General features: G+C 41.2%; 1 protein-coding gene across 3 annotated transcripts in view; it reads right to left on the bottom strand.

Annotated features, from left to right (window-relative positions):
- Positions 1-18,742, bottom strand: part of LOC141085975 (uncharacterized oxidoreductase ZK1290.5-like) — a 187,328-nt gene extending 168,586 nt beyond the window's left edge. For all 3 annotated transcript variants that reach the window (XM_073571667.1, XM_073571665.1, XM_073571666.1), the window contains exons 1-2: positions 18,646-18,742; positions 18,449-18,536 (exon numbers count right to left, since the gene is read on the bottom strand). In XM_073571667.1, coding sequence (XP_073427768.1) covers positions 18,449-18,518 — 70 coding nt within the window. In that variant the 5' untranslated portion in view covers positions 18,519-18,536; positions 18,646-18,742. The remainder of the gene's footprint in view (positions 1-18,448; positions 18,537-18,645) is intronic.

Here is an 18,742-nt window from a genome sequence, read left to right as displayed (position 1 = left end):
TAAACATGACGACATGATCCTTGTAAACTGCATTTCACAAATTCTCTTCTTTAAAAATGACCATTTTCTCCTTCTGGCATCTAACAGAGTTTTAGCTTAAGAAGTTTTATCTCAACACTGTGTAAAAAGCTTTCAGGAGTTAAGAGGGCAGTACTGAAGCCGCTCAGACTCTGTGTCCTGACACTTAAGCCCCCGTTACACATAGCGATATCGCTAGCAATATCGCTGTAACGTCACCGATTTTGTGACGTACCAGCGATATTGCTAGCAATATCGCTATGTCTGATACTTACCTGCGACCGGCTCCCCCGCTGCTCATCGCTGGTCACGCGAGAACGTCCTGGACCATTTCTCGTCGGGCGCTTCCTGCTGGGCTTCCTGTGGCGTCTACGAGCGACGCGTGGACGCGGGCGGGAGGACGTCAGGATCGCCGCGTCTGACAGGTAAGTAGCGACCCCCGACCGCTGCTATGTCGCTGGTGAGATCTACCTGTGTGGCAGCTCACTAGCGACCACTTAGCGATGCACCAGCGATCCATATCGTTGTCGGGATCACTGGTGCATCGCTAAGTGTAACGGTACTTCTCTTTAGAACATCCAGCCAAACATTTGGCAAAAAGCAGACTCTAATCAGGATGCATCCATCATACTACGAAATAATTTGAAATCATGAAGTTAAAAACTAGGATCAAATTTGTTAAGGTGCTATGCATTTTAAAATTGTGCCGATTACTTCATCAAGTACATAAAAACTAACAAACAAGCCATATACAAAGGAAGAGTCAGTGATGTCAATTGACTCAATTACTTGCTCAGAAACTTTAAAAAATCACAATAGCAATAAATGTATAAAAAGTAAAAAGATAATAATATAAATTAAATAAATTATTAAAAGCATGTATCGAAAAATATTTTGAAAAATTATTAAACATATACACACGGAAAAAACTGTTGGTACCCTTCTGGTAAAGTAAAAAAAAAAAAAATACACAATGATCACTGAAATAACTTGAAACTGACAAAAGTAATTTTAATTTTAATTTATGGAATATCAACTAATGAGAATCAGACATTGTTTCTGAATTGTGGAGGAACAGAAAAAAATGTAAAAAAACTCCCAAACTAATGAAAATGGCCTAAATAAAAATGGTGGTACCCCTAGTAAAGATTAAAAATAATTTAACCATAGGGACATGTGAAACTAAAGTGTGTACTGTAATTAGCATCATAGATGTCTACAAACTTGTCATCAGTCAGTCTGCCTATTTAGAGGGTGAAAAGTAGTCACTGTGTTGTTTGGTATCATGCTGTGCATCACAGTGAACATGTACGAAAGAAAGCTAAGGTGAGAGTTGTCTCAGGCGATTGGAAATAAAATTACAGACAAACATGTTAAAGGTAAAAGTTATAAGACGATCTCCAAACACCTTGGTGTTCCTGTTACAGTTGCACAAATTATTCAGAAGTTTAAGGTCTACGGGACTGTAGCCAACCTCCCTGGACATGGTTGCAAGTGGAAAAATGATAACAAATTGAAGAGGCGAAAAGTATGAATGGTAACCAAGGAGCCAAGAACAATTTCAAAAGAGATTAGAGGTGAACTCCAAAGTCAAGGTGCATCAGTGTCAGATTGCACCATCCGTCACTGACCGAGGAGGAAACCTTCAACATTCCCATGGACACTTCCCACTCAGTTGTCTCTAAGCTTCTATCTCTTACTTCCTCCTTCGGCCTCACTCAATGGTCTTCTGCAATCATTCACAAAGAGGGCCACACACTGGACCTCATCTTCACCCACCTCTGTTCCCTATCTAACCTCTCTAACTCATCTCTCCCATTTTCTGACCACAGCCTACTTACATTCTCTTTATTCTCTTCTCCAGGTGCACAATCCCCAAGCCACAAACTTGCACAACTTCGCAGAAATCTCAAACACCTTGATTTACACTCGCTCTCTGAATCCCTTCTTCCTCTTGGAGACATAAGTTTCTTAAACAATGCAGATGTTGCTGCCGCTTTATACACACATCGTCAAAATTGATGGTACCCCTCATTTAATTAATGACAGAAAAACCCACAATGATCACAGAAATAACTTGAATCTGACTAAAGTAATAATAAATCAAAAATCTATGAAAATGAACAAATGATAGTCAGACGTTGCTTTTCAAACATGCTTCCACAGAATTTAAAAAAAAAATAAAACTCATGAAATAGGCCTGGACAGAAATGATGGTACCCCTGAAAATAATGTGACAAAAGGGACATGTTAAACCAAGGTGTGTCCACTAATTAGCATCACAGGTGTCTACAATCTTGAAATCAGTGAGTGAGTCTGTATAGAGGTCTACAGATATTCACTGTGCTGTTTGGTCACATGGTGTGTATCACACTCAACATGGACCAGAGGAAGCGAAGGAAAGAGTTGTCTCAGGAGATTAGAAAGAAAATTATAGACAAACATATTAAAGGTAAAAGTTCTAATACCATCTCCAAGCAGCTTGATGTTCCTGTGACTACAGTCACACATATTATTCAGAAATTTAAGCTCCATGGGACTGTAGCCAACCTCCCTGGACGAGGCCACAGGAATAAAATTGATGACAAATCAAAGAGACGGATAATACGAATGGTAACAAAAGAGCCCAGAAAAACTTCTAAACAGATTAAACATGAACTACAAGCTCAAGGAACATCACTGTCAGATCGCACCATCTGTCATTGTATGAGTCAAAGGGGACTTCATAGGAGATGACCGAGGAGGACACCATTGTTGAAAAAAAATCATTAAAAAGTCAGACTGGAATTTACCAAACTACAGGTTGACAAGCCACAAAGCTTCTGAGAGAATATCCTATGGACAGATGAGACAAAAATGGAACTTCTTAGCAAGGCACATCAGCTCTATGTTCACAGACGGAAAAATGAATATATAAAGAAAAGAACACAGTCCCTACTGTGAAAAATGGAGGAGGCTCTGTTATGTTCTGGGGGCTGCTTTGCTGCATCTGACACAGGGTGTCTAGAATCTGTGCAGGGTACAATGAAATCTCAAGACTATCAAGGTATTCTAGAGAGAAATATGCTGCCCAGTGTCAGAAAGCTTGGTCTCAGTCGCAGGTCATGGGTCTTGCAACAGGATATTGACCCCAAACACACAGCTAAAAACACCTAAGCATGGCTAAGAGTAAAAAACACTGGACTATTCTTAAGTGGCCTTCTATGAGCCCTGACTTAAATCCTATTGAGCATCTTTGGAAAGAGCTGAAACGTGCCGTCTGGAAAAGGCAACCTTCAAACACGAAACAACTGGAGCAGTTTCCTCTTGAGGAGTGGGCCAAAATACCTGTCGAGAGGTGCAGAAGTCTCAATGACAGTTACAGCAATCGTTTGATTACAGTGATTGCCTCAAAAGGTTGTGCAACAAAATATTAAGCTAAGGGTACCATCATTTCTGTCCAGGCCTATTTCATGAGTTTTATTTTTTTTTAATTCTGTAAAAGCATGGTTGAAAAGCAATGTCTGACTTTCATTTGTTCATTTTCATAGATTTTTGATTTATTATTACTTTTGTCAGATTCAAGTTATTTCTGTCACCATTGTAGGTTTTTCTGTCATTAAACGAGGGGTAACAACAATTTTGACCACATGTATATAACACAGCAACAGCTCACACATACCAAAGCATGCAGAATCAACAAGCAACCCTTGCACACTAGCCTGACTAAAGCCCTATATCATCTCTCCTATGCCACAATACTAATGGAACAATATGTTCTGCTGAGATGGTTGTGGATTTTAGGGAAGATCAACATGAGATACTTCCACTCTACATCCATGACAAAGTGGTTCTTGGGGTCACAGAGACCAAATTCCTTGGTGTTATCATCTCTCATGATCTTAAATGGGGGGAAAACGTGGATGCTGTTATAAGAAAAGCACAACAGAGGATATTCTTCCTGCATCAGCTGAAAAGATATGGTTTATCTAAGAATCTGCTGATCTTATTCTTTAATGCTGTCATCAGATCTGTGATTTGTTCCTCTCTGATAGTCTGGTATGGGGGAGCCACTGCGCATGACAAACTCCGCTTACAAAGGACTTTCCGAACAGCAGAGAGAATTATAGGTTCCCCCCTGCCTAAAATCCAGGATCTTTATGATAAGAGTATTCGATTCCACGCATTGAAAATTTCATCCGATCCCTCTCACCCGGGACACTCCTCATTCCAACTACTCCCTTCAGGACGTCGCTTCAGAGTCCCCAAATGCAGCACCAACCGCCATTTGAACAGCTTCTATCCACTCTCTGTTCAACAAAAATCTTCATGTGTAGATTATATACTGTATCTGTCTTGTTAGATGTTACTTGTTGTATCTGTTGTTATATATTATGTTGCCTCTTTGCCACAAAGAATTCCTTGTATATATGCAATATGTCCTTGGCGATAATAAATTTGATTGATTGGTTGATTGAATATGTTCATCTTGAACCGTCCTGATCTGATCAGACGTCATGTACCCCTAACAGCCGCGGGTGGAATCGCGATCCACCCGTGGCTGTTAACATGTTAAATGTTGCTGTCAATCTCTGACAGCAGCATTTAAATATGTACCGCATCGGAAGAGGTTTGCAAACCACGCCCATTGGCGCCTGTGTCACATAGCCGCGGGTCGCCGATGAGTTGGCCGCAGACCCTTGTGGTTGTCATAGTTGGATTGCTATGAGCGCCACCCATTGGTTGACACTCATAGCAAGTGAGCATTTCTGCTACACAGAGCAGAGCTGAAGCCCTGCTCTTTTAGCAAAAGCAATCAGATGATTGCAGCTTCTAGACTCCCATAGAGACTATTAAAGCTAGTGTAAAGTGAAAAAAAGTTTATAAAAATATTTAAAAAAATAAAATCTAAAAGTTCAAATCACCCCCCTTTTGCCCCATTCAAAATAAAACAATAAATTAAAAATAAAAAATACACACATTTGGTATCGCCGCATTCAGAACCGCCCAATCTACCAATATACAAAAAGAATAAATCCGATCGATAAACGTCGTAAGTTCGTAACGCAAAAAAAATCAAAACGTCAGAATTACGTTTATTTTGATTGCCGCAACATTGCATTAAAATACAATAATGAGTGATTAAAATATTGTATGTACACCAAAATGGTATCAATAAAAACGTCAGCTCGGAGAACAAAAAATAAGCACTCACCCAGCCCCAGATCACAAAAAAAGGAGACGCTCACCCAGCCCCAGATCACAAAAAAGGAGACGCTACGGGTCTTGGAAAATGACAACTTTTTTTTTTTCACAAACTTTGGATTTTTTTCTCACCACTTAAATAAAAATCAACCTAAACATGTTTGGTATCTACAAACTCGTAATGACCTGGAGAATCATAATAGCAGGTAAGTATTAGCACTTTCTCCTGTTCTCCTTATAATCATAAAAAAATCCAACTGAAAATGGCATTTGAAAAATTTCCTCCTCCAAGATGGCGCCGCTGGCGGATCAAATGCTATTAGCTGCTATTGCGCCGATGCCATACTCAAATGGATTGTTCTTTTTTATGACTATAAGGAAAACGGCAAACAAATTAATATGTGATCAGGCTGCAGCGCAGGTGCCACCGCCTGTGCCTGCCTGCCTAAGGATTTTTTTCCCCAAGATAAATATAATATATTCAGTATGTAAACTGAGGGGCAGGTCAGTGAGGGCTCAGTGACCTGTCAGAAGACATACAGATGAATATGTAAGCAGAGCACCACATGAAGAGCCCCACAGGCCACCCCGGAGCACGAGCATATCATTAACTCAAAACTGAAAATAAAGATTAAGCAACAACCACAAGACTGATTTCATCACCAGGTATTATTTTAATCAGTATCAGGGCTGCATAATTTCTTGCAAGTACCTTATTCTGCACTAATGTTTTAGAATGTCATTGCAAAGTAAATTGCAGACCTCCCGGATGTATAAAGTCTATGGGCGGCTCAGAACTAGTAAAAAATGCTTAAAAGAAAATACCTCACCAGTAATTGCAGAGTGAAATGTTTTACATCTAAGCATTGCCATTTGGCAACAAAATAATTTATTCTTACCATATCTAAATGAGCCACAGTGGTCTGAGAACAAAGTCATACAGTGGGTATGGAAAGTATTCAGACCCCTTTAAATTGTTCACTCATTGTTTCATTGCAGGCATTTGGTAAATTCAATTGCAACCAGTCGTCCTGTCCCTGCAGCTGAAAAACACCCCCATAGCATGATGCTGCCACCACCATGTTTCACTGTTGGGATTGTATTGGGCAGCTGATGAACAGCGCCTGGTTTTCTCCACACATACCGCTTAAAATTATCACCAAAAAGTTCTATCTTCGTCTCATCAGACCAGAGAATCTTATTTCTCATAGTCTGGAAGTCTTTCATGTGCTGTTTAGCAAACTCTATGTGGGCTTTGATATGTCTTGCACTGAGGAGAGGCTTCCGTCGGGCCACTCTGCCACAAAGGCCAGACTAATGGAGGACTGCAGTGATAGTTGACTTTGTGAAACTTTCTCCCATCTCCCTACTGCATCTGTAAAGATAAAAGAAACCACAAAAGCGCGCCCATAGGGCCTTACCAGTGCAGATATAATGAATATAAATTAAATAGTGCAGGGTACTCACCCTCAATAGTTGTGTAAAGCCACAATTACTGTATGCGCTTAGTCACATGCAATGAAGCTGCAGCAGGATGGTGTAGACAGACAGCATCTGCTTCCATTACTCAAAGAGGAGATCCCAAGAGGGAAAAAAAACACCAGATTCCCGCGCTGCTATATTTCAACCATCAAATATTTGATGGTTGAAATATAGCAGCGCGTGAATCTGGTGTTTTTTTTCCCTCTTGGGATCACCTACTGCATCTGTGGAGCTCAGCCACAGTGATCTTGAGCTTCTTCTTTACCTCTCTCACCAAGGCTCTTCTCCCACGATTGCTCAGCTTGGCTGGACAGCCAGGTCTAGGAAGACTTCTAGTGGAGGATCACAAGGAAATGGACAGCATGTGACTTAAATATGAGTGCATCTCCCTACTGCATCTGTGGAGCTCAGCCACAGTGATCTCAGGGTTTTTCTTTACCTCTCTCACCAAGGCTCTTCTCCCACGATTGCTCAGCTTGGCTGGACAGCCAGGTCTAGGAAAACTTCTAGTGGTCCCAAATTTCTACCATTTAAGGATTATGGAGGCCACTGTGCACTTAAGTACTGCAGAATTTCTTTTGTAACCATGGCCAGATCTGTGCCTTGCCACAATTCTGTCTCTGAGCTCCTTGGCCAGTTCCTTTGACCTCATGATTCTCATTTGGTCTGACATGCACTGTGAGCTGTGAGGTCTTATATAGACAGGTGTGTGCCTTTACAAATCAAATCCTATCAGTTTAATTAAATACAGCTGGACTCCAATGAAGGAGTAGAACCATCTCAAGGAGGATCACAAGGAAAGGTAATATAGGGTAGATGGACAAATCTACTCTTCATTCCAGGTACACTAACAGTTTGGCATTACATTGATTTGAACCAGTAGCATAGCCATTTCTGCAAAGTGTCCCAGGAGCCATTTCCAAAATGAGGATGCCAGGAGATATGTTGCTCTTGCTACTGTGAGCAGCCTGCAGGGTCTAAACATGTTAACATGGCCAGCAGTGTCTTCGAACGTGTCTCCTATTGAGCACATCAGATACATACTTGGTCAAGAATTGCAAAAGGAGCTGCCAGCAAGTGCATTTTCCATGCAGAACACTCATTCTTCAGACAAACAATAATATGATTATTGATGGCATGACAAGACGTGTAAGTGCATACATACTCTATACTAATTAAATCAAGATGTTCTGAAAGTTTTGTTTCCATTTTTGTCACCCTTTGTATATCAGTAACACGTAACGTACAGTGTAGTATAAAAGGAAAACAACTTCGCTACACAGGTAATATAAATGTATAGACAGCTACAGTGGTGGACAGGTCATCAATAGAGAAGATAGACCTGAGGGTTGAAACTCCGCTTCTCTACCTCAAAATGACTGTATTCCCAAACAGAGCATTTAGCATATGGAAACAAGTAAAGGACTTTCAATCCACAGTTCTATCTTCTCTATTGATAACTTGTCCACCACTGTGGCTGTCTATTCATTTATATTACCTATGTGTAACGAAGGTGATTTCCTTTTATACTACCCGCTACATGATTTTATCCTTTTAGATTACAAGAAAAGTTTTACTATTCTCACCTTGCTACTATATTCTTGAACTATATTCTTGAACATGTGAGTTTTGGGAATTCAGATCAGGGCCCCTGGCCCTTAAGGGTATGTGCACACGGTGTGGATTTTGCTGCGGATTCGCAGCGGATTTGCCTCTACAGATCCGCTGCAGATCCACAGGCATTGTACAGTACAATGAAAATCAATAGGATTTCAAAACTGCAGTGCACATGCTGCAGATTTTTCCGCGCGGATTTGCTGCGGTTTTAAATCTGCAGTATGTCAATTCTTTCTGCGGATTCCGCAGCGGTTTGACGCCTGTTCCATTGTCCAGGTGTCAAACCGCAGGGGAAAACCGTTGGCATATCCGCAGGAAAACCGCAGGTCACTTTACCTGCGGTTTTACCTGCAAATCCGCACGGAAAAATCTGCAGCTCAATCCCTTCCTCAGTCCTCAATCTACTAAAACTCTTGTACATGCCCTCATCATCTCCCGCCTTGACTACTGCAACACCCTCCTCTGTGGCCTCCCTGCTAACTCTCTTGCACCACTCCAGTCTGTCCTCAATTCTGCTGCCCGACTAATCCACCTCTCTCCTCGCTACTCCCCTGTCTCCCCCCTCTGCAAATCTCCCCATTGGCTCCCAATTCCCCAACGAATCCAGTTCAAACTACTAACACTGACCTACAAAGCCATCCACAACCTTTCCCCTCCCTATATCTCTGAACTAATCTCCCAATATCTTCCCTCACGTAATCTTCGATCCTCCCAAGACCTCCTACTCTCCTCCACACTTATTCGTTCATCACACAACTGCCTCCAAGATTTCTCCTGAATATCCCCTATCTTCTGGAATGCCATGCCTCAACACGTTCGATTATCCACCACCGTCGGATCCTTCAAACGGAACCTGAAAACCCATCTTTTCAGGAAAGCTTACAGCCTGCAACGACCATTCTGCTGCCTCACCACCGCCTGAGCTGCCGCCTCATCACCACCACAGCTGCTGCACCCCCGACCTGCTGTCTCTTCCCCACTATCCCGTAGAATGTAAGTCCGCAAGGACAGGGTCCTCTCCCCTCTGTACCATTCCGTCATTGTAAATTTATTTACTGTTAACGATATCTATAACTTTGTATGTAACCCCCTTTTCATGTACAGCACCATGGAATTAATGGCGCTATATAAATAATAATAATAATAATAATAAAAAATAATCTGCACTGTTTGCACTCACCCTTAGTTTCTCTTTTGTTTCGTCCTCTGCTATATGTGTATATTAAAAGGATCACATAATAGATGCTTTGGATATACTTTCTCAAGGAACCATGCCTGTAAAAGAGCCACTTGGCTAAGGAAGCATCTTGTGTCCAGTGTTTATGAGCATGACACTATTGGCCACAGGAGACATTCCGCAGCCACGTAGCAAACAAAATAACTCCTACAAAAATCTAAAACGAACTATTGATGTCAACATTCTTACAGTATGTGTCCATGGTGATTTTATAGTCCTTGTTCTGAATAATTAACAAATCCCAAAACTCAATCACAGATCCAAAACAGCTCAATGTGAAACAGAGACCCCAATTATTCTTAATTGATACCTTCTAATACTCAAAAATCCTTTTCCTTCTAGTTCTATATGTCCTGATTAATTGTCTGTGAAATAAGGAGTATTCAATTCCTAAAAATAAGGACTGCAAGACAGTTTTTCTTTATATCATGCAATCTTCAAAACTGCCTCCATAATATAAGTGTGGTCAAGGACCACTGTCCCGCCGCCATTATCAGCAGCCCATATGACAATTGTTTATTTGTCCGTAACCCCTTCACCACATTGCGATTTTCCATTTTTTGTGCTTTCTTTTTTTTTTGCTCTCCTGCTTCCCAGAGCCATAACTTTTCATTTTCCATCAATCTGGCCATATGAGGGCTTGTTTTTTTGCGGGATGATTTGTACTTTTGCATGACACCATTGATTTTACCATATTGCGCACTATACAGCATTTAACTGATTAATAGCTGCGGGTGAATCTCGGATCCACCCACGCCTGTTAGAGGCACATGACAACTGATCAGATCAGCTGTCACGTGCCGGGAAAAACACGGGCTCAGCGCCAGAGCCCGTGGCAAAAGCAGGGACATGACCTTGGATGTACCTATACGGCCAAGGTTGTGAAGGGGTTAAAGAATGTATAGCTCGGACGTTCACACTCCGCTGGTCTGAATTGTGCGTTTTCCCATGGTGCAAGCAGGGGCAGCTTTGCCTCTGAAGCATAAGAGCACAGGGGCAACTGACCCTGGCTGGATCGCTAGTAAACAGCTAATTAGCGCACGCAACTTGTCTAGAAAGCCAGCCACCTCTGAAAGACTGCAAAGAGACAACGAGAAGTACAGTATGGGAGTAATAATGCCTCTAGTCCGGAGAATGATAAGAATGTTTAATAAGATGAAAACAATCAAGCAACTTAGTAATTTAAAGACTTTTCAGTTTTATCTATTTAATCCCTTTACGCCATGGACATTTCCCATTCTTTTCCTCCACTTCTTAATTTTCAGTCAATACAGCCATATGTATGATGGCTTGTTTTTACAGGACAAGTTATACTTTTGAATGACACCATTCCTTCTACCACATAGTGCACTGGAAAAAAAATCCCAGTTTGTTGAAATTGCAGAAAAAAAAAAAAAAAGTGCAATTTTACAATTGTTTTTTGGGGTTTTTTATCTACCATGTTCATGATATGGTAAAACTGATCTGGCAATATGATTCTCCAGGTCAGTACAAGTACACAGATTCCAACCATGGATAGATTTTTTTCTGCTTAAGTGGTGAAAAAATATTTAGAAATATGTAAGAAAGAAAATTTTGCTTTTGTCGCCATTTTCTATAGACCTGTAACTTTTTTATTTTTTGGCGCTGTTCTAAGGGTTATTTTTTGCACCGAGTTGACATGTTCACTGATACCATTTGGAAGTAGATATGATGTTTTAGTCGCCTCTCGCATTGCATTTTATTGTGCAGCCAAATAAATGTAATTTTGGTGTTTTGTTCATTTTTGTCGTTACGCCGTTTACCGATCGGATGAATTCATTTTATACTGTTCTAGCTGAAGAGCCCGGAGTTTCCCGGGCATAGTAACTAATTGTGGTTAGGTATAACAAATTATAATGATTATATTGCACATCATATACTCAACACGACAGATTTGCAACACAAATTACGGTAGGTCATATACGTCCCGGGGTGACAGATTCCATTTAACCCCTTTCTGTCATGTGACGTACTATCCCGTCCATGTGCCCTGGGACTTAATTCCCAGGGACGGGATAGTACGTGACAGCGATCAGCGGCGCCCACGTGGTGAGCGCCGCTGATCGCGGCCGGGTGTCAGCTGATTATCACAGCTGACACCCGGCACAATGTGTCAGGGGCGGTCACGGACCGCCCCCGACACGTTAACCCCTTGCACACCGCGATCAAACACGATCGCGGTGTACCGGGGTTTAAAGGGAAGCATCAGCAGAGAGGGGGCTCCCTCTGTGCTTCCCTGAGCCCCCCACGGCAGCGCAATGTGCAGCGCTGCTGTGCGGGCTCCATCCCTGCAGGTCCCCGAATCCAAGATGGCGACGGGGACCTTCGGGGGCCTGCAGGGAGCTGGCTTCCTCATGCCTGTAAAGTGCAGGCATGAGGAAAGCCTGTGCAGTGCCTGTGACAGATCGCTGATCTGTCACAGTGATCTGTGATGTGACAGATCAGCAATCTGTCACATGACAGGTATTTCCCCCCCTGGGACAATGTAATAAAGTTAAAAAAAAAAAAAAGTGTAAAAATAATTGTAAAAAAATCGCTAAATAAATTTAAAAAAAAAAAAAATATTCCCTAATAAATTCATTTTTTGGAAATAAAAAAAACCAAACAATAAAAGTACACATATTAGGTATCGCCGCGTCCGTAACGACCCGCCCTATAAAACTGTCCCACTAGTTAACCCCTTTAGCGAAAATAAAAAACTAAGCAAAAAATAATGATTTATTATCATACAGCCGAACAAAAAGTGCAAGATGGCGACGGGGACCTTCGGGGGCCTGCAGGGAGCTGGCTTCCTCATGCCTGTAAAGTGCAGGCATGAGGAAAGCCTGTGCAGTGCCTGTGACAGATCCCTGATCTGTCACAGTGATCTGTGATGTGACAGATCAGCAATCTGTCACATGAAAGGTATTTCCCCCCCTGGGACAATGTAATAAAGTTAAAAAAAGTGTAAAAATAATTGTAAAAAAATCGCTAAATAAATTTAAAAAAAAAAAATATTCCCTAATAAATTCATTTTTTGGAAATAAAAAAAAACAAACAATAAAAGTACACATATTTGGTATCGCCGCGTCTGTAACGACCCGCCCTATAAAACTGTCCCACTAGTTAACCCCTTTAGCGAAAATAAAAAACTAAGCAAAAAATAATGATTTATTATCATACAGCCGAACAAAAAGTGCAATAACGCGCATATAAATGTATCCATGGTACCGCTGAAAACGTCATCTTGTCCCGCAAAAAACGAGCTGCCATACAGCATCATCAGCAAAAAAATAAAAAAGTTATAGCTCGCAGAATAAAGCGATGCAAAAATAATTATTTTTTATATAAAATTGTTTTCATTGCATAAAAGCGCCAAAACATAAAAAAACGACCTAAATGAGGTATCGCTATAACTGTACTGACCCGAAGAATAAAACCGCTTTATCAATTTTACCGCAGGCAGAACGGTGTAAACGCACTCCCCTAAAAGAAATTCATGAAACGCTGGTTTTTGTTCATTCTGCGTCCCAAAAATCGGAATAAAAAGCGATCAAAAGATGTCACATGCCCGAAAATGGTACCAATAAAAAGGTCAACTCGTCCCACAAAAAAAAAGACCTCACATGACTCAGTGGGTCAAAATATGGAAAAATTATAGCTCTCAATATGTGGTGATGCAAAAACTATTTTTACAATAAAAAGCATCTTTTAGCGTGTGAGAGCTGTCAAACATAAAAACCGCCATAAATAGTAAATCAAACCCCCCGTTATCACCCCCTTAGTTAGGGAAAAATAATAAAATTAAAAGAAAATGTATTTATTTCCATTTTCCCATTAGGGTTAGGGCTAGGGTTAGGACTAGGGTTAGGGCTAGGGTTAGGGCTGAGATTAGGGTTAGGGGTGTGTTGGGGTTAGGGTTGGAGTTATAATTGGGGGTTTCCACTGTTTGGGCTCATCAGGTGCTCTCCTAATGCAACATGGCGTCTGATCTCAATTCCAGCCAATTCTGCGTTGAAAAAGTCAAATGGTGCTCCTTCCCTTCCAAGCTCTGCCATGCGTCCAAACAGTGTTTTACCCCCCCACATAAAGGGTATCAGCCTACTCAGGACAAATTGCAAAACAACTTTTGGGGTCCAATTTCTCCTGTTACCCTTTGGAAAATAAAAAAATTGGGGACTAAATGATCATGTTTGTGGAAAAAATATGATTTTTTTATTTTCACGCCTAGGCGTTATAAACTTCTGTGAAGCCCTTGGGTGTTCAAAGTGCTCACCACACATCTAGATAAGTTCCTTAGGGGGTCTAGTTTAAAAAAAGGTGCCATTTGTGGGGGATTTCCACTGTTTAGGTACATTAGGGGCTCTCCAAATGCAAAATGACACCCGCAGAGCATCCATCAAAGTCTGCATTCCAAAACGTCACTACTTCCCTTTCGAGCCCCGATGTGTGCCCATACAGTAGTTTTCTCCCACATATGGGGTATCAGCCTACTCAGGACAAATTGGACAACAACCTTTGGGGTCCAATTTCTCCTGGTACCCTTGGGAAAATAAAAAAATTGGGGACTAAATGATCATTTTTGTGGAAAAAATACGATTTTTTTATTTTCACGCCCGGGCGTTATAAACTTCTGTGAAGCACGGGGGGGGGTTCAAAGTGCTTACCACACATCTAGATAAGTTCCTTGGGGGGTCTAGTTTCCAAAATGGTGTCATTTCTTGGGAGTTTTCACTGTTTTGGTACATCAGGGGCTTTCCAAACGCGACATGGTGTCCGATCTCAATTCCAGCCAAAAACGTCAAATGGCGCTGCTTCCCTTCCGAGCTCTGCCATGCGCCCAAATAGTGGTTTACCCCCACATGTGGGGTATCAGCGTACTCAGGACAAATTGCACAATAACTTTTAGGGTCCTGTTACACTTGGAAAAATAAGAATTGAGGGTGAAAAGATCATTTTTGTGGAAAAAATATGATTTTTAATTGTACGGCTGTACGTTATAAACTTCTGTGAAGCCCTTGGGGGTTCAAAGTTCTCACCACACATCTAGATAAGTTCCTTGGGGGGTCTAGTTTCCAAAATGGTGTCATTTGTGGGGGGTTTCCACTGTTTTGGTACATCAGGGATTTTCCAATCGCAACATGGTGTACGATCGCAATTCCAGCCAAAAAAGTCAAATTGACGCTGCCTCCCTTATGAGCTCTGCCATGCGCCCAAATAGTTGTTTACACCAACATATGGGGTATCAGCGTACTCAGGACAAATTGCACAATAACTTTTAGGGTCCTGTTACCCTTGGAAAAATAAAAATTGGGGGTGAAAAGATCATTTTTGTGGAAATAATATGATTTTCTAATTGTACGGCTGTACTTTATAAACTTCTGTGAAGCCTTTGTGGGTTCAAAGTTCTCACCACATATCTAGATAAGTTCTTTGGGGGGTCTAGTTTCCAAAATGGGGTCACTTGTGGGGGGTTTCCACTGTTTAGGTCCATCAGGGACTCTCCGAACGTGACATGGCGTCCGATCTGAATTCCAGCCAATTTTGCATTGAAAAAGTCAAACGGTGCTCCTTCCCTTTTGAGCTCTGCCATGCGCCGAAACAGTGGTTCCCCCCCCCATATCAGGTATCAGCGTACTCAGGACAAACTGCACAATAACTATTGCAGTCCAATTTCTCCTGTTACCCTTGGTAAAATAAAAAAATTGAACCTGAAGTATTTCTTTTGTGAAAAAAAGTTAAATGTTAATTTTTTTTTAAATATTCAAAAAATTCCTGTGACGCACCTGAGGGTTAGTAAACTTCTTGAATGTGGTTTTGAGCACCTTAAGGGGTGCAGTTTTTAGAATGGTGTCACTTTTGGGTATTTTCTATCATATAGACCCCTCAAAGTGGCTTCAAATGTGATGTGGTCCGTAAAAATAAAATGGAGCTGCAAAAATGAGAAATCGCTGGTCAATTTTTAACCCTTATAACTTCCTAACAAAAAAATATTTTGGTTCCAAAATTGTGCTGATGTAAAGTAAACATGTGGGAAATGTTACTTATCAAGTTTTTTGTGTGCCGTATCTCTGTGATTTAAGGGCATAAAAATTCAAAGTTGGAAAATTGCGAAATTTTTAACATTTTCGCCAAATTTCCGTTTTTTTCACAAATAAACGCAAGTTATTTGAATGAAATTTTACCACTGTCATGAAGTACAATATGTCACGAGAAAACAATGTCAGAATCACCGGGATCCATGGAAGCGTTCCAGAGTTATGACCTCATAAAGGGACAGTGGTCAGAATTGTAAAAATTGGCCCGGTCATGAACATGCAAACCACCATTGGGGGTGAAGGGGTTAAAAAAGCAGACTAGTAAGTGACACATTACTGGAATCAGGATCTCTATCCCTACATCATGCTGCTCTCAGATGGGGTAGCAAAAACCTAGTGACAGGTTCCCTTTAAGGTTATCTGCATATGTTGAGTAAATGGAAGCAGAAATTTCTGCACCTTTTCTGCATCTCTTGGCAGGAAAAATGCATCTGCAAAAACGTGCATTTTGATGGAAGCGTTTCAGAGTTTTATTACCTCATAAAGGCACAGTGGTCAGAATTGTAAAAATTGGCTCGGTCATGAACATGTAAACCACCCTTGGGGGTTAAGGAGTTAACTAAGCCAAAAAGATAATTTCAGCAATTGTTTTGCTCATTTGTTAGGTGATCGGCAGCCTGTTTAATCGCATGATTATCGTGAAAAGAACGTCCCTTAGTAATAGTGTATAATATCCACTTAGAATTTCTGCATCTGTAAAGAAATAAATGTCGTCCTGTTCCATTGTCCTGGGAAAGATAAAGCGATTGAGTTGAGAAGGGAATCTGCTGTCACTTCAGTTGACTGATTATAGAGTGCCCAATCCTGACAGTGAGCAATGCACACACTCTCCTGGTGCTGCGAGGGGGCGCTCAGGTGACTAGATGCGATCTGTATACTCATGGTCACATGTATATTACACTCCCTGACAGAAGTTGTGTCGCTTATCTATGTTATGTAAATAAAAGCTTATAACCTAACGTTAAATTCATCCATTGGTTGTATAAATTGTTCTTTTGAAAGCTGAAACCCTCCGAAATGTGGTTTAGGGTAAGAAAATAAATTGGCGTCAATGCAGAAATATTGATCATTTAATGAACACAGAATGGTCAGATTTTGGCAAGACAAAAGTTTTGTCGGCAACAGAAAGTAATGTGATATTCAAACAAATAATTAACTTAAAATACAGATATATGTTGCATAACATTGGTGAATGAAGTTGTGATGCTATTAGAGTCATATTTAATATTTTGTGTGACTTGCATGAGATTGAAGGACTGCATCCATGCGGTTCAACAATGATTCATACAATTTATTAATGAAGTCATCAGGAATAGCAAAGAATGCAGTCTTATGCGTCCCAGAGTTCATCTAGATTCTTTGGTTTTGTCTTCCAAGCTTCCTCTTTCATCCCACCCCAAACATGCTCAATGATGTTCATGTCTGGTGATTGGGCTGGCCAGTCCTTGAGCACCTTGATCTTTTTCGCCTGGAGGAACTTTGTTGTAGAGATGGATGTATGAGATGGAGCACCATCCTGCTGCAGAATTTGACCCCTTTTATGATTTGGAATATAAGATGTTGCTAATACTTCTTGATATTTTAGGCTATTGATATTGCCTTCCACCTTGCAAATGTTTCACACACCCCCATACTGAATGTAACCCCAGACCATGATCTTTCCACCACCAAATTTAACTGCTTTCTCAGTGTATTTTGGATCCATACGGGCTTCAGTAGGTCTCCTGAAGTATTTGGGGAGGCTGTGGTGAAATTCTACTGAAGATTCATCAGAGAAATCCACCTTCTGCCACTTTTCCAGCATCCATCTGTTTAGCAGGCTGTGGGACTTTGCAAATGCCACACGGTTTTTTATTTGCCTTTTGTTTAGTGCTGGCTTCTGGGCACTGATTCGACCATGGAGGCCATTTTGAGACAGAATCCTACAAACTGTTCTAGTTGACACAGGGACTTGAGGTGACCAGGCCTATTGGAGCTCTGCTGCAGTGGAAGAGGGGCTTGCTTTGGATTTTCTAACCAACAAACATTCCTCCTGAGCAGTTGTCTTGCGGGGTTTGCCGGACCTGGGCTTGTCAGACACATCTCCAGTCTCTTCGAATCTTTTTTTAATTGTTTGTACTGGACGCTGCGACACAATAAAGGTGCCAGCCACCTCTGCAGTGGATCTGGTCTTCAGCCTCTTGATAATCCAGGCTTTGGTCGCAGGGTGGATTTTTGGCATGTTGTCTGAGGTCAAGTTGCAGCTCAAGTGAAGGTCTGGGGTGCTGGGTTTCTTTTTATACACACCCACTAATTAACCAATCATTTATTGAGCACAGGTGAGGATGTAAACTAGGATTGGGTGCATTATATGACCAGGCAACAAAACTTTTGTCTTGACAAAATCCGACCATTCTATATCCATTAAATGATCAATATTTCTGTATTGATGCCAATTTATTTTCTTAACCTAAACCACATTTCGGAGGGTTTCAGCTTTCAAAAGAATAATTTATACAACCAATGGATGAATATAACGTCAGGTTATAAGCTTCTATTTACATAACATGGATAAGCGACACAACTTCTGTCAGGGAGTGTAGATTTTCATGCTTTTTCTGCGTACAGGTGTACACATCGCATATGTCTGCTCACACGAATCCTGTCCTGACAGTGTGCACATCATGCGCTATCACAACTTGGAAGTCTGCAATCACATAGTCACCTATTAGTACACCCTTTATATACTCTAATAGGACATGATGGGAGCTGTGGTACCCCCAAAACTGGCAGAGCACAAGCACAGGTCTTCATGGAGCAGAACATGACTCACCCAGACCGAGAATAGGGATGTTGTGTCCGCTGGAAAGAGGAGCTGTGGGGATATGAAGGGGAATAGCCATGTCCTTCCCTCCAGATAACTGTACAATACAAACATCGTGTGTTAAGACTAAGAGTGCTTTTTTTTTGTTTTCTTAAAAGCTTTATTGTAATTCACTGAAAATAAAAGTATATTGGAAAGTATTTTACCTAAAAAGACATTATCCTTCTCCTCACTCGTCCCTCGGTAACAGAAGCGAAGTGTAAACCTCTGCCCTCACTAAACATGGCCGCCGCGCTCTCCCAC

Source organism: Dendrobates tinctorius, unplaced genomic scaffold (assembly GCF_039654945.1).
Source record: "Dendrobates tinctorius isolate UK_male_01 unplaced genomic scaffold, ASM3965494v1 ptg000029l, whole genome shotgun sequence".
In the NCBI taxonomy this organism is placed as follows: Eukaryota; Metazoa; Chordata; class Amphibia; order Anura; family Dendrobatidae; genus Dendrobates; species Dendrobates tinctorius.
Note: the sequence above shows the minus strand (reverse complement) of the source record. Positions and strands in the feature narration are given on the sequence as shown.